The sequence below is a fragment of the Harpia harpyja genome, chromosome 9 (genome assembly GCF_026419915.1).
Source record: "Harpia harpyja isolate bHarHar1 chromosome 9, bHarHar1 primary haplotype, whole genome shotgun sequence".
NCBI lineage: Eukaryota > Metazoa > Chordata > Aves > Accipitriformes > Accipitridae > Harpia > Harpia harpyja.
In genome coordinates this window covers 21,711,390-21,735,946 of record NC_068948.1, presented here as the reverse complement: position 1 = coordinate 21,735,946, position 24,557 = coordinate 21,711,390, and the positions used below count along the sequence as shown (strand labels likewise).

At 41.7% G+C, this 24,557-nt stretch overlaps 1 protein-coding gene across 8 annotated transcripts in view; it reads right to left on the bottom strand.

Moving 5' to 3' along the window:
• NUP93 (nucleoporin 93) overlaps positions 1-24,557 on the bottom strand; it is an 86,725-nt gene that overhangs the window by 17,152 nt on the left and 45,016 nt on the right. For 7 of the 8 annotated variants that reach the window (XM_052796556.1, XM_052796555.1, XM_052796554.1 and 4 more), the window contains 7 exons: positions 17,616-17,678; positions 15,112-15,240; positions 7,784-7,858; positions 5,520-5,609; positions 4,017-4,156; positions 1,703-1,835; positions 554-711 (listed from right to left, as the gene is read on the bottom strand). In XM_052796556.1, coding sequence (XP_052652516.1) covers positions 554-711; positions 1,703-1,835; positions 4,017-4,156; positions 5,520-5,609; positions 7,784-7,858; positions 15,112-15,240; positions 17,616-17,678 — 788 coding nt within the window. Of the gene's footprint in view, positions 1-553; positions 712-1,702; positions 1,836-4,016; positions 4,157-5,519; positions 5,610-7,783; positions 7,859-15,111; positions 15,241-17,615; positions 17,679-17,790; positions 17,906-24,557 lie in introns of those variants that run through there. The other variant, XM_052796558.1, reaches the window with a different exon arrangement.

Genomic DNA, 24,557 nt, shown 5'->3' with positions numbered 1-24,557 from the left:
GTTTGGCCAGAGGCCTCTGTCAAGCGACGGATAGCAAAAACTGGAAGAGGAGAATAAGCACAAGAATGAGAGTGAATGCCTCTAAAGGCCTCTAACAAACACTACTTGCTTTTATTGTGTGTCATTCTTATGAAAACAGGTGTAGTAAAAGCGTTCCCCAAAGGAAATTCAACTAAAATAAGCAGCAGGGGAAAAAAAGACACAGGATTCGTGACAGCAGACTAAATCTGATGTATTGTATCCAGTATCCTACCATTACAAAGGGAAGACCCTACGGTAAAAAAGCAAAGCTACACCACTATGTTATTTTTGAAATGTAAATTTTTGCATGTTTTCCAACAACTCTTTCTCTATGGAGATTTCTAGACTTCAAAGCCACAAATTAAAATATGCAAACTTCTTACATGTAGCTTAGGTAGGTAATATAAACACCAGGCAGCCATCACCACCAGAAGAGACCTGAGCTTCTTATATTTCTACCAAGCCACTGATTACTTCACCACTCCACAGCAATTCCCATCCCTCACAAAGATCTTTCCTAGTTCTCAATTACCTTTTATCTTTACTGTGCATGTACTCCTGGAACCAGGTTTTAAACTCTCCCAGCTGGTGCTGCGCCCGTTTCACCACGTGCATGGCTGCAGTCAAATCTCCACAGCGCATGCAGTAGTAAATCAGTGCCCAGACAGGATGGCCTTCCACCTCACCATCCTGAAAATGAAGTAAGAAATAATTTTTTTTTTTTTAAAAAGCAGCATAACTGAATTAATTTTCTTTATCATTTGCCTCATTCATTGTTTCTGCCCTTATGCGAACACACCCATTTTGGTAAAAAATTCTGTTTTTTTACCAAACAGAAGCCAGAGGTCATGAGGTTTAAGTCCTGTGGAAGCTGTACACATCCTAGCAGCAAAGGATGGGACTCTCTTGCTTGCCCAGGTTTCAGTTCTGAGTGAGGTTCTGACAAACCCAGAACTAGCATACAGATAGCCTCTCCACCCAGGAGGTGGACTTGGATTAGACCACTGAGGTATTAAAAATATTTGTATTGAAACAGAAAGATACCAAACTAATCATGGATCTCAGCAGGTAAGAAAAGGACAGCTAGACTCAGCTATGTGCTCTCCAATGCTATAATTTATTATTATTTCGTTTAACTTTTAACTTTAATTTTTCAACCCAGCCTGCCTGTTTATCTGGTAATTTTGCAGGTGCACAACTATGCACTTTCTATTATGTGCAGGTGAGCAGGATTTTATTCAGATTCTTAAATAAAAGGCTCAGGCTACAATTCAGATTAATTAATTACATATTTAGTCATCAACAACTGGTGTCACCATCTTACAATAAGTGCAAAAAAAAGAGAAAAAACAAAGCAGGGAGATTACATCATAATGTATTTTAATACTCACTTGTTGATCTCTAAAAAGACCACCAGAAGAGACCATAATTTCTAGAATTTAGAACTCAAAACTACTGAGCACCACCATGCTTCGGGACTAGCTCTGAACTCAAAGTGATTTTGTCTACTATCTTCCATTTTCCTAATGAAAAATTCTAGAGAAGGAATAAGAGCCTGCTGCCCTAAAAGCAGTTTAAACAGTAGAAAAACCACTGGAGGCTGGACTAGCTTTGTGGCTGTGCTGGAGCAAACAGATTTGTGTTATTGTTTCAGCTCAGTCGCTGAAAGCGATGGACATACCTGGAGACCAGGGACAGGTGCAGGGAGTTTGATGTTCAAGAAGCTGCGGACTAGTTGGTAGGTCCCTGGGACTCCACCCAGCTGAGCCTGGTGCAAGTTTCCAAAGACTGTCACAAAGGTGTAATTTTTGTAACTGAAAAACAACACAAGCAAAACAAACATGAACAGACTGAAATATACTTGCTACAAAAACATCCACTGCCTTTCAGATCCAACAGAATTAGGCATTTAAAGCAAATTACCTTTATGTTCAAACATTATGGTTACAACAAAATGAGGCAAAAACTTCTGCCAATTTAGGAAGATCCTTGTATTCAGCAGTCTCAACAGACACCATGTTTGGAGTCTGTGGTGTACTGCTCCAGGCTCAACTCTGTTGTGAAGTTCCTCTCATTAGGTTCTCCTACTACTACGTTAAACTCAATTACATAACTGGCAAAAAGCCTTTCCATCCTAATGCTTTAACTCTCAATCCTGTCACAAAAGAACAGTTAAACACCACAGATGTGTTTGTCTCTCCTCCCTGCCCTATGGACAAATACAAACCTTAGGGCCATGGACTTACCAGAAGGAAATCACAGAGAAAAGGGAATTTAGAGAAAAACAACTGGTAAAGGCAGCTTTGAGAACATCTTCTAAAATAACCCATCAAAGCCTTTAATCAAGGCAGATCAATTTAATATTCATGTTTAGAAGCAGGAGTCTTGGAAGTCTGTACACTGAAGGAATACCTATGTAAGCAGCAGCAATAAATTACATGAAGGTGGTTTTTTTGTTTTTTGGGGTTTTTTTTGTTGTTGTTGTTGTTTTGTTTTTTCAGCACACAATAGACTTGTGCAACAACAGAATACAAAACTGAAAGGCTATGCTAAACATAAAGCAAGTATCAGCATATCTTGATAACTAACACTATGGCCGAGTTAAGCATATGCTCCTCAGGGCTTAAGATCACTGTTGCTCCAAAGCAACTGATGCAAGAACAGCTGTGAGCAGCATTACATCTCCTCCTCATACGTGTGACAGGCTGGTGAGGCATGGAAACACCCCAGTATTAGCCAATTCCTGCTAGGAAAGAAAAGCTACAAAGCAAGGCACAGTTGTTTGGTGGATTTTTTTTTTGTTTTGTTTTTTAAATCAAGCCTGAAGGGCCCAATTTCCACAATTGGGAGGGTCATGGGGGAACTATATGTAACTAATTCCTAATTTCAGTTAGCAGTTAATGGCACCGTGCAAATTTAGCAAGTTGGATATTTGGCAAATCAGCTTAAGAGTCACTGGCTCATCGCACACTGCTGAGACCGAAGAACTGGAAACAGAAGATCCTTCCAATGAGTCAGTTCATCTGTGCACAGGCAGGCATGCCGCCACCACCCCTGGGTGACAAACAAGTGCTGATGAGGTGTGGCAACCAACTGTCAGGGGCCAAGAGGTGGCTCTGCCAGGAGATGAAAACATCTCTTCCCAGTGTGCTGTATCAGAGCGCAGCAGTTTCTGGGCTCAGATGGCAGATCTGTATCTGTAACAAATGCCCACGCACTACACTGCAGCTATTGTTTGCTTTCCACTGCTGAACTAGCCTGCTGGCATTACATCGGCAGCTACTAGATAAGAGACACTGCAATATCCACATGCGCAGTGAATAGGCAATACGGCCATCCAGGGATTCAGCTTTGGGCTGCTCCATAGCCTGCAATTCTCCAAGCATTTTCTTGGCCAAGGAGCTTAGGCCCCCCTGACACTTGCTGATACACACAGTAAACCACCTTCCCAAGTCTGAAAATCATTGCTAGATGTCCCAGCTTCAGCCTCTTCAAATTATACAAAAACCTTTCAGTGTAGAAAAGACATGATCAGAACCTGACTCGTTGCACCAGATTTGTCCCCAGTGCTGTCCTCACTTCCTCCCAGCGCTAGCTCCTGACAGTGATCAGCAATCAGAAAGGGAGTATACAAAAGGGGAATTTTTTTGTGCAGAGGGGAAATAGATCTCTCTGCACAAGTGAAAAATCTTTACATAAATATTCTATATCTGTCATAGCGATAAGGGCAACATAGAAGAAAGAACAAAAAGTCTTTGTGTCTTCTAAACAACCTCCCCACAGATTCGAGGCCTTTTTAACTAGAACAGTTTTTAACTAAAACAGTTTTATACTCAAGTGGCTGCTCTAAGCCCTGCAGGAAAGACAGGCAACAAGACACTTCTGTGAGCAGCGAGAGGTAGCTGACTTGTTAATATGTTTGTGTGCATTACAAAGTCATTCTGGCTTATTATTAAGGAACTCTAAAACTGTGTTACCCAGAGCATTCACCTTACCTTTGTTCTAGGTAGTGCAGAGCCTGCCTCACGAACTCCATACGCACCTCCATGTTGGTCCGGACTTTCAAGGCATTGCTAGCAGGAACCAGGGTAACATCAGTCATTTGTTTCACCATGGCCCACATCTCAGAGACGTTCTATAAACGAGCCATTCCATACAACAGCCATTAGTACAGAGATGAACAAGCAACACCTTTTTGAGCTACATGGTGTTTTGATGCTTAAAAAAAGCATAAAAACACAAGAGTAATGCCTATTTAGATTTGTAATGGAGATACTGGATGCAGTCATGAAGGTAAGCCACTTCTGTCCTGAATAATTCAGATTTCCCAGGCTTCTCTGCATAATTCTTGTGCAAGAAGATGGCTATAACTATTGTACCTACAGTTGTCACCCAGGATTGACAATGATTTCGAAAACTAGGCTGGGTACTTGTTGCTCAGACTCCTTCCCCATTTCCAGCTTGTACACACCACTCAATAAATACCACAACAACATCAGCTTCCATATAAGCAATTGCTCTGGCTGCCATTGGAAAGCTGTGCAATCAGCTGTGATAGGAAATATCTGAAGGACACTGATCACTTGGACAAAGACTCAGGTCTGAAAAAAAAGTTGAAAGCCATCCAGGTCTGCTCATTCATAAGGACAAGATTGTATTAGTATCTCCAGGACTGGAGTATCCCTACTGAAACAGCAAAATACTGAGAAGTAACAGCACTGTTAGCTCCAGCAAGGGAAGGCGTTTGATCTCAGTGCTTCAAAGCAGCAAGAACCTTCAAACTCACCACGTTGTCCCTAGCAAAATGAACAGAGTTGTTCAAAGCAAAGATGCACACCTGTAATTCAGATCTGACTGAAGCATTTGCCCCTCAGCTTCTGAACAGCTTTTTGCTCTCCCCGTGTGCAAAGCTTTTTCATGACTTGACTCTCCTGCAGTATTCTCCTCCAAGCATTCTCAAACGTGGCCAGGTTTGTACATTTGTTTTTTGGGGGTGGATCAAAGCAACGCAATTAAAGGAGTGGGGAAAAAAACAAAAGCAGATCATTGGTTTAAAGTCAATCCTAGGGGCTTTATGCTTTGCTATGGGAGCCTGCTTCAGCTCTAGCAGGGTCTGATAAAAGACCCTTTACCTACAGCTAAATACATTCAAAGGATATTAGGAGACCACATTTTGAAAACCAAACACAACAGAACCCATTTAAAATGAAATGCAATTTTTTTCCCCAACAGCTCATCACTCATGATGGGACACTGCAGTGAAACCAGGTTCTTTTCTTCCTCACTGTGTTAAGAAATTTTCACCATGACCAAGTTCATCACAGGTGGGCCCTGCTGTACTAGAGAAGACTCCAGTACTGGCTCTGTGTTTTCTGTGGAGCCATGCATTTTTTTTTTTTTTTGGCAATATCAGTATTTTTTCACCAATGTCAGCAGGCTGTTAATCACAGCTGAAAACAGATTAAATACATTTCCTTATGTTAACTCACTGGCAGTACCTTATCATCCAGTTCTGCAACAGCAGCGCAAAGGTCCACCAGGTTAGGCTGCAGATGTCCATTCACTATCTTCTCATTATAAATATAAATCTGAAACATATTGAAAGTAAGCAAGTTTAACAATATGTATTACTCTCCTTCCCCCTCCCCAGCCACAGCAGCAAAATCTGAACCAGGCTTCAGAAACAGAGTGCCCCCAGCAAGTCCCTTCTGCTTCCTGCCTGCATTAGCTGCTTCTAATACAATGCAAGAGGAATGGGCATCAGCACCAACCCGCTTCTACGACAAGCCAAATCCCCAGGCCTGCCTGAAGGCAGCCAGCAATCCAGCTGTTGAGGGGTTCTGCATCTCAAAGCACTGCACTGAATGCCCTGTTAGACTAATTACAGCTAATTGTTGGATGACAAAGATTCAGAAGAGACCTGACAACTGGAGGCTGTGATATTCCCCTACGTGGCAGCCTCCTACCTGCTGACATAAAAGAAACGGAATTTTGCTCCTTTGTGGCAGTATTCAGGGAAATATGACACAGGGAAAGGAGAACAGAAACCTGGCCTTTCAAAACCTGCCCTTAAATGTATATATACATGCACACACCCGTTTTGATTTAAGTCTTGGTCTTAATTTAGCTACTTCTATTTTTTATTCTACTCTCAGCCCAAAGACCTTCCAGCTACATCTGAAAATAATCATTCTCAATGCTAGAAAGGCAGTGCCATCGTACTTTAAGTCCCTTTTGCATGCACTACTACTTCAACGCGCTCAGCGTGCAAACAAGTTGCAGAGCTCAGGACTGTGACCAGAATCTAGCATCAGTGAAATCACACATGTGAACTTCACCGTGTTTCAGTGAAACAGCTTGAACTATCCATGAAGAACAATTAGTCATTTCAGTGTGATTAAAACGCATTTCATGGCCGATAATAAACTGAAACAGCATGGACTGCCTGATCTCCAGGACTCCTAACTACCCACTGAAACCACAGGAGCCCCATATCCAGTGCTGAAACCCAGGTATTTTTGCACTCAAGCAAGATGATGTCAAGGGTGGCTCAGCCAGGCCAGCTTCTCCAGAGGGCATGCTGGGAGCACACGGTGACTGCACCAAGTGTTTTGGTAGCAGAAACCTGGCCATGAATGCCACGTTTCCACGGCACATCACAGACAGCCTGCACGCAAACCATAAACATGACAAGAGCCCACCTGCCCATCCATGGGGAAGACATGGTGACTCTGCAGCTACCCCTAGAACTAGTACTGCTAGAGAGGCTGGGCTTCCCATATTCACAAAACATCAGGGAATAATGTTGATAGCCTCAAACTACAGACATAATTATGCTATAAGGAAGACCCTTAATGCAGGTATATTCCAGCAGATATGAAACAAATTAATGTACTATTAACAACCGCTAAATCAAACGTACACTTTAACAGCACAACCATGCACCTTGTTTTGCAACTCATTTCTTCACAGTTACCATAACTGAATGCAGCCATAGAAAAGCAGATGTACAAGCTGCTATCTGGCTCAGCAAAGACTGAGCCAATGTACACAATAACAGTAATTGTGTGCAAATTAGCAACACTTTGTCTATGCTGTTTCAGATATTCCATTTTGAAAAATCAAGTCCTTCTCTTTCATTTTGTTTCTACCAGTACTGGTAAACAGATCATCTCAAATAACAAAAGTAAGAAAATGGTTATGTAAAGGTTTATCAGTTTTCCCTGAAAATTTTCAGAGTCTAATGCGACCAGACATATTAATTCATAGCTGATGCACTAAAGCTTCTCATAAGCAATGCCATTAAAATGGGATATAATTTGACAAACATCAGGATTAAGACTTCAGCATGTTTCTTTTTACATGCACGCATCAGAAAAATGATTTTCCACATGTGAAAATAAAGGGAATAAAAAGTCTTCATTTGCGTACAATTACATGTTGACATGAATTCTAAAAAAAATATTTTTTTGAAAGGTTAAAAGAGTTTTCATTTACTATATGAGCATAAATGATTTGTACAGTCATACATGGTGTTCAGGATCTCCTTTTGACAAAAAAAATCCTGTAGCAGACAGATGAGTACACTTCTAAAAAGTCAGGCTAAATTTCTGTATTTTTGAATTGCATTTTAACTCCAGGCAGACGTTTTCATGTTTTACCTATCATATCTTCTTACACACTATGCTCACAGATCTTTTTTTTCCCCACCTCTCTCTCTCTAGAAAACAAAGTTTAACTATGTTTTTTCATTTCCACTCACCTGACGAGCATACGCCATCTCCACATTGTCCAAAGAGCTGCGACCTGGAGGACCCAACTCACCAACGTAGCTAGGCTGTTTAATGAGAAGTGTGTAAGAAGATATAAGGTATAAAATTACTGCAATGCGTTTTACTGATATATCTACTCCTAAAGAGCAACAGCAAAACCATGTTCCTGACAGAACTAAGAACAGGGTTTTGGACTATCTACAGAGTAAAATGCATAGTCTCACTGCAATACCCCATTATCTTCCCAATATAGCTTAAACTTTTTAAAGTGACAGAAATCCTCCTTATTCACTGCACAAACCAACTATTAGCTCTCTAGAATTAGGACATCAGTGTCTCTTGATAGCATCTTATAATTTTAATTCTTTCCTTTTATTTCTTGAAAGGATGCTTATTGTCACATTAGTGTCTTGCTGCGAAGCATCTAGTCTGCACCTCCATCACAGCAAGGACACAGAATTCAATGGACCAGCCCAAATGGATCCAGTCTAGCAAATCTGACACTCCAGTTTTGTCCCAGTACCATGGCACAGACACAAAATGGGACTGCAGCATTCAATTATTTGCTGAAAAGTGCCCCACTGCCAGTCTGCTGTAGGAGGAAGGAGGATGCTGGCAATATCATGACCTGAAAAAAAAAAAAATCATCTTTCTACCCATAGAGACTATGCCAGGATTGAGATATCTTCAGCACAGAGCAGGGAGGGACAGCTGATCAAGTCATGGCATGGAGAATTCGTACTCTTTTATAAAACATAATAGTCTAATGCTGCATAAAGCTATTCTTCTAAGTATTCGCTACAAATCACAGGTATGTTTTCAGTATAGCCACCACTGAACACGGATGTTCACCACTCTGGAGGAAAGAATACTCCCGATTAAGTATGCAACACTCTCTGATGTTTCCTGCTTCCTAAAAATGTAATTCTTCATTTCAGCATCAGCATTGCAAGTCTTGGATTTGAAAAATAAAGTGCAATCATTTTAAAGACAGATTCCTTCAAGGTAAACAGTCCTTTCACATCAGCTGCTTCACAAGCAGTTGTCCTGGGTTCAGCTGGGATAGAGTTAATTTTTACAGGAACCTGGGAGGTGGGGGGGCATAGCCGGGGCAGCTGACCTGAACTAGCCAAGGAGCTATTCCATACCATGTGACATCATGCTCAGTATATAAATGGGGAGCGGGCCGGGGGGAGCTCTCTCGACTTTCGGTGGGGGAAGTGGCAGAGCGTCGGGTTCCGGGTGGTGAGCAGTTGCACTGTGCATCACTCTTTTTGTATATTCTTTCATTAGTACCGTTGTTGTTGTTGTAAACTTTTTTTGTGTTGTCCCAGTAAACTGCCCTTATCCTAACCCTCGAGGTTCCAGGTTTTTTGTTCTTTTCTCTCCTCCGTCTCCTCCCTATCCCACCGGAGGGGGGCGGGAGGAGCGAGCGAGCGGCTGCGTGGTCCTTTGTTACCGGCTGGGCTGAAACCACGACAGCAGTGCTACAGCCATGATGGTCTGAAGATAAAAGACAAGCTTAGTATAGAAGCATAATATTTATTATGAAGCCAACTGACATAGTTGGGGCAAGCAAAGAGGAACAGACATGCTTTCAGAAAAGCAAGTATGTTTTCAGGTCTGAAACTGAAGCAACAGCCTTTGAATTTCAGGCTCTGAACCCAAAAGCTCATTTCACTCTCCCAGGTGTAGTTGGTCTGATAACAAGATGTCACCTCTCCGCACAAACCTTGCTCAGCTTACTTCAGGTGTCTAGCTTTGGCACAGCTATGAGGATCTAAGATGGTTGATTACTTCTACCAGGAGAGAGGATGCAAAGTACATAAGCTAAATACTGAAAGCGGCTGAGAAACACTGAGAAGGGGCATTGCTGTGCTGTGGTTTATTATTGTATAACTCAAGTCCATTGATACTCCTCTAAACTGGAATCAGTAACTCTTTCCAAGAAAGAGCAGGTAGATCTGCAGAGTTTTAAAATTAAGCTTTTTACCATCAAAGTCAGTTATGGCTAGCTGCACTTCCTCATTAGCTATTATACTGCACCTTAGCAATACTGTCAAATAGCTTTACTTTTTCTTACATCAGTTAGCCAGAAGGTCAGTACTTTATTTTCTAGATAGGATCACCTTTGAGTATTGCTTAAGGACATGCTCTAGTCTTTCCTGGAAGAGTTCAGCTAAATGTGACCAACTTGCTACCTGTACAAATAACATAAAGCCCAAATGCGATGGAAAAAATCATTGTTCTCACTTTCAGTTTAATCAGCTTTAGACTTCAGCTTTTCTGACACCTGTCAGGCCACAGCACAGCAGGACCAATGATCCTGCCATGACCTGGCTTGCATGGATTTCAGGAAAAGATCCAAGAAATGGGTAGCTTTTCTGCAGATGGTGTCATCATTCGGTTTCTTGTTTCGAATGAGGACGAAATGCTGACAGGGTCTTCAAAAGAATCTCACTTTTTGAGAACTGTATCCCAACTTTGGAATGAAATAATACAAACATATGAACTTCCAGACATGTTATCGATCAGTCTGTGACTGAACAGTCTCTCAGTCATTCCCAAACACTTATAATTTTAATTTGATATCAGTCTAAGCCAGGTTATCTTCTATTGTGTAGGACCTCCCTTACATTCATGAGCTTATGTTATTGCAAAGACTACGGCTATCCACTGTCCCAATCCAGGAGTTTTGATCAGGAAAATTTTCGCAATTTAAAAGTTAGACAAATAAAGTGACACAATTGCAATGGCCAAGAAGCTGTTCCGAGTTAGCTAGGAATTTATATGTGAAGATAAGGGCAATGACCTCTACTGAGAAATAATAAGAACTTTGTGATATTTGTGATTACTGCTTTCTGCATAGCATACAACAGTTGATTACAGAATAAAAAATACTCAGTTGTGTCTGTCCCTGATATAGTGAAATATAAATGAATGAAGGTATCAAAGATGAACCTGGACAATCCTTTTAAATTGCTGGAAACAGTTTATTACTGCATTAATTTCTCAGTAATAGTGCTATTTAAATTATGTCCAACCTGATTATAAAATCAGGCAGATGCATTTAGACCTTAGGCAGTATAAAAATGCCTTACAAAAAAACCCCAGAGAAATCCCACTTTTTCTTTTTGTAACTGAACTTACACTAAAAATATTCTCCACAGTCAGTCTTAATGGATACTGATATTCAGAAGCATCTGCGTTTTTCTTTCAGTGCCAAATCATCTGACACAAATTCCTTTAAACCCACCTAAAAAATGACAAATTCTTTGTTCTAAAGAACAAAGAAGCTGTTAAAGCAGGTTTCCTGGGAAACAGACATGATGGCAGAAATAGCGTTTTGCAGCCTTCCCCTATGCTGTGCCAGATAAATTGCAGAGTTATTTAAAGTAACACTAAATTATGGACGTTGTCATTAATTACTGATCAGGTTTCATCTTCTAAAGCAAGTGAAGAAGGGTACATTGTGACTTAGCGTCACCTTTCAACCAGTGCCCAAACACCAGAAACATAAGGACTGGGGCTTTGTTTTATGAATCTGGTTACTTTTTCTCCTGCTGCTGCTTTGCAGCACCAAACAGCATCCACATGGCTGTCAAGAGAGTGCAGAGTATGACTGACAGGTTAAAACCCACAGGTAAGGGTCTGAATTCAAAAGTGCACACCTGAAACTAAGAAATAACTGCTCTGGGGTTTGGGTTTTCCTTTCTCCAATTTTAATTTTACCCTAACCATTATGATTTGAGGATCACTTATTAACAATCTGCCACAGCTGAGAACTGCCACATTGAAATTTAATTCTTTAAATGCCCACTGACTTGGCACTTCAGCAAAGAAAAAAAATTCAGGAACTCCAGAATTTGTCTTGCTTTTCTTGTGCTTTTCTTTCCTATGCCAAGAGCCATGGAAGCAAGCTTATTTCCTATTTTTTCCATCTCATACTTGCATTCTGGCTTCATCTTTGAATTATTAAACTGAAAAAAAGCACTAGCTCACTGAACTGTCTCATGGCTGTGCTAAAAGGAAATTTCAAAAGGAAAACTAAAGCATGAGTCAGTGAGGAAGGTCATTTCCACTCTTCACCCTGAATTGCAGAAATGGAGAGTTGTGCAGGCAATCCTTCTATAGCTGGCAACCAGAGTTTGAAGAGGCATGCCCTATAAGCTAAGGGGAGGATCTGGGGAAGGGAAGGGATATCCTTTGGTGGCAAGTCAGAACTTATCAAATTTTCAAGCAAGGAAAAGGTTATGAAAGATGTGTTGAAAACAGCAGCTAGGTGCATACAAGAAGAATCGTGTTTCAGGTCAGGTTCTTAAGCTTAACTGGAGCAGCAAAAGGAAAAACAGAAAAGTGGGTAATGCACAAAGGACTGCAGAAGTGCAAGTACACACACATATCTTTCTGCATCTCTAGTCTGATATTGCTTAAATGGCTTGTGCTGTTTTTATCAACCACATTTATTTTTCCCTGCTCTGAATTTAGGTCTTTCCAAAATATTCTTCAGAACTGTAATATTTATTCTGAATATTATCCATTCATGAAAGCTGCAGCTATACTGCACTGCCATCACATTTTTATCTTTTAAATTCATTTAGCCTAACGATGCTGCTTTTCAAAGGAGTCCTCCTTCATTTGTACTCAGCCAAGCATTCAGCCTCACTTGCACAACAAACCGTGTGCATACAAAGATGCATTATTCATCACCCTCATATGCATATGCACATTCCTCAGCAGAAGTCTGGGCAGACATTTTGTCAGCACTCCAAATGGCTTGGCCAGTAGATGCAGTGAATAACTAGGCAGGAGACCAAGCTGAAGAAACACCATCAATATACACTGAGGTGCAGCAGGGGAGCAGACAGCATCTTGGTGTCCTTGGGATTTAAGGGATATGAAGACATGATACAGAGGGGCAGAATGGAAATCAAGAGCGACAGTGTCTCCATCACTGCAGGAGTGGAAGAGCTTGGGGTGGGGGTGGAAGAAAGAAAAACATGGAATAAAAGGACAAAAGAAATGCCTCAGCACCTAGTGGAACAAGAATCAGAACAAATGCCTTGAGACCATAGGCGTTTGATACCTTGAAAACAAAACTGAGGCTTTCCTTCCTTTTCCCCCCCAAGAAGTACCTTTTTATCAGCTCTGTTTTTCCCTTATGGGGAAAGAGGCCAGGCTGGAGGACAAGGGGGAACAGAAAACCCTAATAGCAAGTCCTGCACTAGGTTCTTTGAATCATGAGCTTTGCCTGTTAATTGGTCTTATTTCCATGAATAATGTGTTGGTATTTCACTCTGCCCATATTAGCTTGCCCAAAGCTTGAGAATTGGCTCGCAGGCAGACTGGCCCCCTGCTGCGTTTGGATCTGTGCCTTTTCAGTTGATTCTCCATCTCCAGAGGATATCAATTAAGCCTCTACTATATTCTACAGGCTGTGTCTGTTTGTGTCACACACACACAAAAAACTTATTTGACTGGAACAAGGCTTTAGAAGAACAACCTGCTGTGGGGAGGTTAGATAACAGGCTTTTAACACAGTAGATGCACTTCAAACCTCTCAGACCTTTGACTTCTTGAGGCTAAGACTAGAATATATCAAGGATTTTACATGCTCTTGAAATGACATAGTGATACTATGAGGGCTTTGAAACAGAGAGTGGAGTATTACTGAGTGATAGTGTACATTGAGTCATTCATGAAAAACATTAGAGGGGTGGGGTTTTTTCCCCTCCTCCCTCCCACCAGTTTCATGCTTGGCATCTTGAGTGCCATGGACTGGGGATAGTGTCCATTTGACACAAACATCAGAAAAGGGGTTTTACCTTTTCAGAGTAGGTTATTAAATTGCTTCTCCTAGCAGTTAATATCCACACTTCGAAACGAAAACCCCACACCAGTAACTCACACAAATCAAAGATGTTAGAAGCTATCAGAATAGCTGCCAAGTCTTCAGACTCACATCCTAAAATAATGGGATAGCTGTTCCTAGTTTTAAATGAATTCAGCCTGCATTATTTAGCATTTCTAATATTGAAAAGCTGGACAACCTGCCAAGGAGTCACAATAAAGTATCAGTAAAATACTTTCTGGGGAAGACAGCTTCTATAAAAAGATGTATGCTAACTGGGATTAACCTATATTTAGAAGAACAGTAATCAGAAAGGGACATTTCATTAACAACTTTAATTATTTCCAAATCCCTATACAGGTCATACCCCATTAACACCAAGGGCTTTTTTTATTTTAATGTACTGTGCAGCTCTATAAGTCATTCCAATGAACAAGATTTTTTTATTTTATTTTATTTTTTTAAAGGGAGGAGTGGGGAAAAAAAAAAAAAACCAACACAACTGGGCCTGTTCTGTGGCCTGAAAGCACGGCAACTTGCACTCCCCCATCCCCCATCACGTCTCTTCTCAAGGTTACAGTTTTCATGGAGCATTGTGCAGGGGCTGTGATGTAACTTTGTGCTCCAGGGATCTCAGCTGATGTCTAATGCCTCTAGCTCAGAGGAGCAGAGTTCTCAACTCTGCACGTAACTGTGCTTTACTCATGTAATAAGCACTTTCTTTAAAAGAATAAACTGTAAAGTTTTAAGTTGTAACAGAAGATAAGGCATGTTTTAAGTTGCTAGTCAATACCTTTCCATGTTAAACATGGGGTCAGTCTTGCCCAAAGGATTTGGTCACTACTGGATTAACCTCGAATTGCTGAACACTAGAGGTCTTAGCAGCACAAAATTTTAATCTGCACTGCATGAGACAGCAAGGTAAAAAGGAAAGCATGCTCTTTTTTTGTTGTTGTTGTTGAATATTCATTTGGTACTTCATCAGCCTCCTAAGAAAAGCCGTAAGTCCCAGCTAGCACACAGCGATAATAGAAAGAGACACTCTAAGACCTATGTGTGAGCACAGTTGCACCTGAGAAACTGTCTGGTCTCATTAGCGTTGCAAAGGTTTCCTGAAGGTGAAGTTCACCCCAATGTGTTTCCTGTCCCCTGGGTATATTGACCTAATATGTGTTAGTGTCAACCAGGTTTCCAGCTTGCATGTATGTTGCTTAAAACATAGTTTCAGCAATAGGAGCTCCATTGCCTGTACCCATTAGTTAATAAAAACAATCATAAAGGTTTGATATTTCACTAGACAATGCATTCTGCTAGTCACAGCCATTCGGGAATTAGAGATTTGATATTTCTCATTTTAAACACAGTTGTAGCTACAGAATAATCCAGAGGTGGTTTCAGCAGAGCTGGAGTGCCAGCTGTGTACATGCCGTGTATGACTACGCACAGTGTTTAGAAAGACTGAGTTACCTCACTTTCTTGCGTGAAATCGAGAGCATCTTCCCCTGATGCAAGCAGAGTATGAAGAATCCTTTGTTTCACCTGTTCCCATTCAACCAGCATTGATTCTCGGTGATACTCCTCAGCCATACCAAAAGTCTGTTGGTGAAGAAGAACCAGAGCTAAGAAACTTATAGAAACACCAAACAGCCTAGCTCTGCTACTAATAGACCAGCTAAAAAATGAAACAGAAAATACCAACTAGATAAATCAACCAGGTCAGCCCTCGAGAGCTAATGATGTGCTGCATATTATTTTAACAGCCTTCCTGTTCAGGTATGAAGGGATTCAGAAAATAGGTCTGTGTGGCATTAAGACAACTCTCACATACCCTGGTATGCGAGCTGGTAAAACAGGGAACCTGTGTCTCTTCCATGGTACTGCAATACACACAAAACTCAGCAGGCTGGAAATTGATAGGCTTCTTTCTTTAATTTAGCAGCACGCACAAAATATCCAGGTCATCACTGATCCGCATGGTTTCTTGAGACTAACTTCTCTAATGGCAACTAGTTTTTCACCTCCCTGGAGGCTATAAAGGTTTGACTTACTGCATTCTTAACAGAGATGTGTGTTTATTGCCCATATTTCATTTTCAGGTCTTTACCAGCATGTTTTTCTTTTAAATGGGAAATAGGATAAAAGTATTAAGGAAAATTAACAAGTGACAAAGAATCAGAAAGTCTCTCTCATCAGGAACACAAGTCAGGAAAGCACGTAGGAAAGTCATATCCCAAGAAAAAATATCCTTTTACCTTTAAAATGGCTGATGTGCTACATTGTCTTCAGATCCAGTTGGGGCACTCATGGAAGGAAACAGCTTTTCCCCTCAATATTCCTTATTTTGGTAATAGCATTATGACAGAGAAGATGATTCACTACCTTTCCTGTTATTGTTGGGGTGATGCTAACTAGTAGCCTCAGGTATACCGTGACAGGAAATAAAAATATTTCCACTAATCCTGAATAGACAATAAGCTATACTGGATCTTCCACTTCTTTCCCTTTCCCAACCTTCTCTGTCTTTCACATAGCTTTGTGCTGCAGTGTACATAACTAAATATCTTGGTTGGCTGAATAAGTTTTTTATCTCATTACAGCCCACTGTTAGGATATTGTCAATTAAGGGGCAAAACATTCCCCAGTTTTGATGAACTGATAAGAGACACTGACATTTGGAAAATATTTAATTATGGTGCATGCATGCAGCTAGAGCACAAGATTTGTGTTTCTTTGTTTTCTTATATAAATTTACTTTATACTTTCATGGTAGAATATAGGTCTTATCCTTACCTTCACTGTAATCATTTCAACAGGGTTTTAAATATGCTTCAATAATTACAGTATAATTATATGTAATTAAAATAATTTAATAATGCTTAAGTACTATTTCTTATCATTTGAAAGAAACACAGGCTCGGTTCTAAACCTGATGCCCCAAGTGTACATGGAGGGAAACAATCGTAACATAAGCACTAGGAAGCATGCAATGACATTTCCAAGTAGCAGTTTTAAGACAAACAACAGGAAGCGTTTTTCCACACTGCATAATTCAATTGTGGAAATCATTGCCCCAGAACATGACAGATACCAAAAGTATAGATTCAGAAACAGGATCAGATGAATTTCACATCAGAAAACAACTTCCAGCTCAGAAGAATCGTTGAAACAGCTACGTACTTGGAGGTGAAGAGACAGCAGATGAACAGGGGAAGGCTAACTCTGTCTTTTTTTCTTACAGACTAAGTACTGGTCCCTTTCAAGGGAAGAAAACTGGACTCAGCAAACCCTGAGCCTAACTGACAACTCTTACTCAGCAAACCCTGAACCTAAGTGACAACTCTTACTCTTTTATTGTAGCATTTTCCTTTGTACTGCTTAAAAAAAGCTTTTTTTTTTTTTTCCTTATACAAGAGATTTCCTTTGGACAATGTGATGCAGTATGGTGTTCTGGCTCTTCTACAGACACAAGATTTAAACCTTGCAGCACTTCTGCTGCATAGGCCTGAATGTGGTAATACGTACTTCAACAACTCCTGTAACCTGGAGAAACAGCTACAATAAATACATTGAGTGTCATCACTGTATGGGAAGCCAGTGCACAAGGCACTTCTCGGAGCAAAAAAGGAAATAAACCTCATGTCCTAGGCATTATCACCTCTAGAAAAGGCAGCATCCATGCAGAGAGGGGATTGGAGTAAGTGTGCTGTGCCTTACGAACAACAGCTTCTCTGTTCAAACAGATTTAACACTGTGAGCCTCCTGACCCTACAAAATACTGCAGTTGAAATAAAACTGACAAGTATTTCTTCTGGAAATTCTGAGCAAGTATTTCCTAATGTCTAATTTTTCTATATTCTCAATATAGTCGTCTTAAATTCCAGTAGTTTATTAAATATCTAATTTATTAACTCCTTAGGGGACCCCATTTTTTTTTTTTTTGAAGGAAAAAATGGTGCTTGCTTCCAACTTACCCTCTTCCTAGACTCTTCAATGGCTGACAGCAATGCATTATCTTTTTCATTTTTCAGGAATCCCTGCAGAAAAGGGGAAACAGAGCTTCAGTCAAAAAATCAGCCTTGCACTAACATCAGATACATATTGGAGTACTCAGTTCTTCCAACTCTGAGAAGTGCTTGCAGCTCTCACCCCAATCCACTCTTGAGAAGTTTAAAGATCACTTTACTTCACCAGAGGTGCAGTAAGATGCCCATACAGAGCAATGTGAAAATGAAAATGCATTAATCCCCTGTTTCAATATGCATTAAATCCTACTGAAATGTCCTGCTTCTATTCTCTTTTATCTCTGTGTCCCAGCAACTGCTTCCTCTTGCTCTCCATTTGAGGGAGCTAGGATGAAAGCTGGTAGGAGTGATAAGCCAAGATAAGATTGTTGGACTTGAGTATGTTGGGGAGAAAAAAAAAAAAAGGTTTTGACTTGGCAGCTTCAGGCAGGAGTGGAGTTCTTGGAGGCCCAATAGGAACTGTGAAAAAGAGCCTTAAAAATAGTCAGTTGAGGAAGGATGGAAATAACTAAACAGTTGGAAAGCATACAGGAAAAGTTTACCGCACAGCCTCTCTCCACGCATACAGCTGCAGTCAGTGAAAAATAATATGTAAGAATTGTATTTTTAATTTTCAGTGTATCAGTAAATCTCAAAGAGGTCAGGTGTACATGAACAGACTGATTTAGATGAGCTGTTAGCTCCTCATCCCAAAGGTTACTTTTGTGACCCATACTACGAAACGTACAATATTTTGAATTTTAAACAAATAGCCATGGGGTAAACTGCAGTAACACACACAGACAACAAACAGGAAATGTTTATTACACCCTAACTTGAATATCTTTATTTTGCATTTTCACTGTTACATTGCCAATTAAACAAAGTTGATTTGTACTCCCAGACTTCAACTTAATCATTATTCAAATCATAAAAAAGGAAAAGAAGCCTTTGTCTCCCTCTGAAGTAATCAACTATAACATTATCAACTCCATTAAGTGCTAATATCTTAAGAGTCTGCATGCTTACTCCACAGCTCTAAAATTAAGAGCCGCTAACAAACCCAGGGAGTGGGAATTCAATGTACCATGCTTTATGCATTTACAACAAGGATACACAATTGCAGCAGTGTCCTACTGAACTCAGCAGCAATCAGGAGGCTTTCGTGCCCTTCATTCCCCACATCTTCCTGCAAATAAATGGTTCCTGCCCCAATAATCTGACAATATGTAGTGATCCATGCAACCTAGGCAGAGCTTAGGATCTCCAGAGGACCATAGATCCTGTGGCAGGACAGAAACTTGCTGTCATAGGGATTTGAACCTTTTGAAAAACATATTTACGGTAGGTCTTAGAAACAGTACGGCAGCAGTACTACACAAAACCACAGGTATCACAGATTGCTACTTAGCTCTGGGAGGTGACGAGGGTTTGAAATCTCCCCAAACTGAAGAAATCTGGCAGGAAACTCTGCCACATAGGTACGCCGTCTGCCTTCCTGCTACCCAGACCTAATATGTGAAATAAAGGGTATTACACCCTTCCCTTCTGAAATATGTAGAACAACAAGCATTTGAGGTATGGGACAGCCTGTGACCCCCTTCAGCTGGAAATAGGAATGTCACCCCTTTCTGTATACCAGATAGAGAATGAACTGCCATCCCCAAGACGAATGTGCGACGTGGTCCCCCCAGAAACAGCCCTTGAATTACATACGGAAGAGAGCAGCCACTTCTACGCAGCCTATTCTTCATTTCATCGTCCACCATGCCCCGCTTTATTTTTAGACAATGCCCACAGAGGAAGCGCAGTTACAATCTGAAAAAGGGAAGCTAAATCCAGATCCTTGCACATGTCTGGGGACCAACTATTACAGCAGTTGTCACCAAGGCAAGGGCTGCCGCAGTCACCTAACCGAGACAAGACCTGAACTCAGCTCCGCACAGGAAAGGTGGGGAGGGATGGAGACGTGGTTTTGTAAGGTTTGTCCACATCTGCAGGGGTGGAAGGACTTTGGGAGGGAAAGAAGGTTTTTTTTTTCCCCAGTTGTTTTTTTATTTTATTTTATTTACCTGCCTCCAACCTGAATTGGAGAAAAACTATCTGGAATTATAACAAGCAGTGCTTCCAGACCTTCAGAGCACACCCCAACCAACATATGAGCAGAAGACACAGCCACATTTCTGATGGTAGGGATCTGAAGCCGCAGAGAACACTGTGTGTTTGCCGTATCCTAACAACGCTGCTAATTTTACAGGCAAAAAAATGCCCACCATCTCCAAGACACAGCTATCTGGATGCGATGGAAGGTGCTGAGCACACCGAGCCAGGCACCGCAGCCTGCAAAGGTCCTGGGTGGCCTGGCTCCCTGCTTGCTCTGTGAGCACTGAGCTCCAGAAAGCCCAAAGAGATACAAGTCCTACCTTACTGCCCTTGGTCCTCCCCTCTCTCCTTGGTGAGATGAGTGCCCTGAGCTGAGCAGGTACCTGCCCAGAAAGGTACACAGCAATGATGGTAATCGGCAGAGTAATTTAAGATGTGCCTGAACTTCCCTTGAAGTCAGTAAATCCAGGCTGAGTATCTTTCTTAATGAAACCTCCCAGCTCCCAGAGAGTTCACTAGGTCTCTTTAAGAGATTACATTACACCAAATGCCAATTAGGGGATGATAATTGTCTTTTTCAATCTCAAAAACTACTCCTTCAGCAAATTAAAATCCTCACACATTCCAAATAATATCCGTAATGCCTCACTGAGGAGAGGTATATTTTAAAAAGGTTGCCCTATGCCTTGTGCTAAACATTATGCCTGTAGCGTGACAATTGCTGTTTCAGTTAATTACAGGCTAATTGTTAAACCTCAGAAGAGGGAGTTTCAGTAGCTGATGCTGGGGCTCCTGCTACTGCTCATGAGACTGCTTCTGCTTAGTTAGGCCAAAAAAGAGCTCCAGGGTTTGTCACTCTAGGCTTTGGTGGCCAAAATTTCACACGTTAAAGGGAGGAGTGTCCAGCTGCTAGAACAGTATTTATTCCCTGAGTTTATTGCATTGCCACCTAGTGGTGCACTATGCTTTGGTCACTGGAAATTCAGGTTTCACAGAACACACACAAGTGTCCATCCACTCTAAGAAAAAGCAGAGCTCTCTGGAACAAGGATGGGCAGAAAGATAGAAAAGATGTGCTTTACGCTAGAGAATTTTGGTCCTCAAAAATCCCAGGCCACATAAGAGTTTAAGGGTTCACATATCTCTTAAGTCTGGGCCTTGAACAGTTCTGGTTGTGCTCACCGAGTTACATGTGCCCTAAAAGCTTTCTGCAATCCCAGAGGCAAAGTTTGACTTTGCCACCAATGCTTGCAGACTGCAACAAGGATACAGAGATATGGTGTTCAGCACGCACAGGGAGTACACGACCCATATCGCACGAGCCACCCTCTCTGGGGAGATGCTACTGATTGTACAACGAGCAATGAGACATTGCTTCATATTCAGTATCCAAAGAGAGAAGCAGGAGGAGAACAGAGATATTGTTAGGAGACAAAGGGCTATTTCACAGCGACAGATGGCCAAGATAGGAATAGCTAACATGAGCATCGCTAAAACCTCAGAGATGGAATCCTCACCTTGCAGCTCTCCATGCACAAGCTCTGCCATTGCAGGGATCCCAACGTAGCCCGGATTTTGCTTGAAAATGAAAATTTATCTTACTTCCCCAAGGCAGGTTTACACAAAAAGCTCACAGAGCCCTAATCACGCTGTCCTGCTTTAGCGAGTGGCATTTAATTTTCCTCTCTGTTACTGTGGGACTCCCACACGTTCTTCCTGTGTCTAGTTTGGAAGGAAGCAGCACAAGTCTTCTCCATCACAGGTTCTCCGCAACACTCACTGCTAAATGCTTCCTACACACGCTTTGTACGATATCCGATGAGATGGTGTTTGCAAAACAGGGACACAGGCACTCTCCCACCTTCAGGTTCCCATTTTCCAGCTAGTCCCACTTATTCTTGCACGTCTACTGGCTCTCAGCACCTTTCCCCAGCACATTCCAGTTCCTCTTGGATCTCTTACCCCTTGGATTCCAGTCTGATCTTCTCACATCCTCCCCTCTCTGCTGAAATCCAGTCCCACTCTGCCTTGCCCAAGGATGGTTTACCACTGGAGGGGCAGGACCCCTTGGAGGCCATGCCATTTCCCTGTTCTCTCCATGCTTCTTGCTCTACTGTCATCTCTCATCTCAGGCAACCACTGCCTGACACAGGCTGATGTGACAGAAACCGGCACCTGCCTTGCTCCAGTCTGAATTCCAGCAAGAAAGTGTTCCCGTAGCTAATTCATTATCAGTACGAAAGGGCATGCATGCACTGATGGTCTCTTTTTGACAGGAGATTGAAAGTCTCTTCCATTTACCGCAGTAAATGAGGTTAGTAAACTCTCTCCTGGCTGATAGAAGTCTCTTAATTACTCCCATCAGCCAGGCCATACTTCTAATACTTGATCTTAGTATTCAAGCTGTCAAGAGAAGGCAAATGTTGCCAAATAGTATACTGAGGCCTTGGATGTTGACAGCAATGCTTACTTTTTCACTGGCAGGGGAAGAAAGGAGAAAATGAAATGAACAATCCGGGGCCATTTCAAGTCAATTGCTCTTTGATTAAAATATTTCCAAGTGCTGGATTTCCACTAGATCCAGCAAATCCTGCAAAGGACCAGCAGGTATAACGATTATACAGTTAACAAAAATCACTCTTCGCAAATGGTTTGGGAACAGTAGCTCCAGATGAAGCACCTGATTTTATTATCTCTACTAGCAATTTTAAGAAACTATTTGCTAAACACAATCCTTCTGCAAACGTGCACACCTCTGAGCACACTCTCGGGGTGGTGCACCCTGGCACAGCCTTCCTGGTCATGTTCTCTCTGGAAACAGAAAATGAAGGAAAACTACCTGGAACACACTGCCACAATAACATAGCATACCATATATTATTGCTTTTTTTAATCCAAATTATTGTTTATGCTGACACAAGCATCAATGCTTACTGGCTGGCTTTAAACAGATAAGCCGATGGGCCCCTAAGCAATGGTGTGGCCAACTAATGTATTCCTGAGGAGGGGAACACACCAGTGCAGCACAGGTAATATTTTTCTCTATTCAGACTCTTCTTTTACATGCATCACACCAATGTCTCTTGGAAGCTTCTGCAGGTCTCCTAAGATTTGTTTTGCAGAAAGCATCAGCTTTTGCTAAAAACATGCAGATAAGCAGCTTTACTACATACCTTGGCCTGTGCAATACAGCGTCCTTCAAAGCAGCAAGGCAGCTGCCCAAGTATCAGCTACGGAATGCAATGAGCTAAGAGCATTTGTGAAATTGGCTCTCTCCTTCGAAGACTTCAGATGGCAAAATTGCTATGGAGCCAAAGCAGACTGAGGGCACAAGTACACAGATCCTCAAGAGAGGACGAGAACCCAAGGAAGGGTGATTTACCAGTCAGCATCACTTCAAAGCTGCATGAGAGACAGGGAACGAATCATTGTACACAGACAAAGGTCCACTTAAAAACAAGGTCCAACGAGGCTCATCCCACACTTGTATACAGTGTTCAATTCAAGGATTTAACAATACAAAATTTTCCTAGCTTAAGACAGCTGAGCTTGTCAAACTACAATACGTATTTCTCGGGTTCCTTACCACCATGTTTAGAATGGGAAATCCTGCAACAGTTTTCTAAAAAATTAATTCACTGTTGACTAAATAGGACAAAAAGCAGGGAAAAAACAGAAGGGTTTACAGTTTGCTAAGACCCAAGAGCCAGTTGCTGCATCAGGGACTTTCAAAGCAACAGCCATGTTGAAGCTTAAGAGGGAAAAACATGCAGACTAATAGCTCTAACACAAAACTGTGCTAATACAGCCAAACACTGGGCTGGGGGAAGAGCTGCTGCTCCGCTACCTGCCTTCACACAGGTCTCAAAGCACATCTGCCCATTGCACCATGACTGTACTCCACACTTGTAGCCAATACTCATGTTCAATTTGTTTGAAAGCCAAGGTAGGAGAGCTCTTCCCCACACTGCAAGCAGAGAGCGTTTCAGTGGCAGTAAGTCATTAAAATATACAAACCCCGGCCTAGTCTCTGCTCCATTGCGTGACCAGCAACCATTTTAAAGATTATTTCACTCTTATTAAAGCAGCTTTCTGCTCCAGCAAAATCAAATTTTGCAGAGCTGCGATACTGTCTCCTTTCATGATGGAGAGCAGCAACATGGACCTCGCTCTAGCAGCAGCAAGAGTCAATGCACACCATGCTAGAGCCTGAGTGTGTTGGCAATGCGCACAACTCCCCGTGCACGCTCAGCAGGCGGCAGCACGCATTGCGGAACAAAAAAGGGGCACCACCATTTGCCCGCAAGCCTTCTTCGACAGGTTGTGTGCATTGTGGAAGATGCACAGCAGCAACCTTCGCTGGAGACAAGTTCTAGGGCAGGAACGGGGCTTCCCTGCCCCACCATCAGCATGCCATTGATGTAATGCTCAGTTCTGAATACAGCCTAGCCTTTAATCTGTGTTGCAGAGTGAGCCTTAGGCAAATATTTACAAAGTGCTCTCTGCCGCAGGTTAGTGCCGGCAATGCAAAAATCTACTACATTTTTCTGTATTATTTTACTGTTTTAGACTGTTTGATCTGTGAAACTTATGCAGTTTTCACAGTAATCTTCAGACCGTATCCAGGAACATTGGATTTTGCTGTGTTGGATAAATATCATTATTCCTTCTAGCCGTGACAGGAAATACTCAAACTGCCGAAAGAAGCGATCCTCAGGAAATCGCAGATCAGCTCCTAAGAGAAGCAGGGGCAGATGGTGCATGTGCTTGCTGGGACCGTGTGGATCTGGCAAGTGAAGATTGGAAACA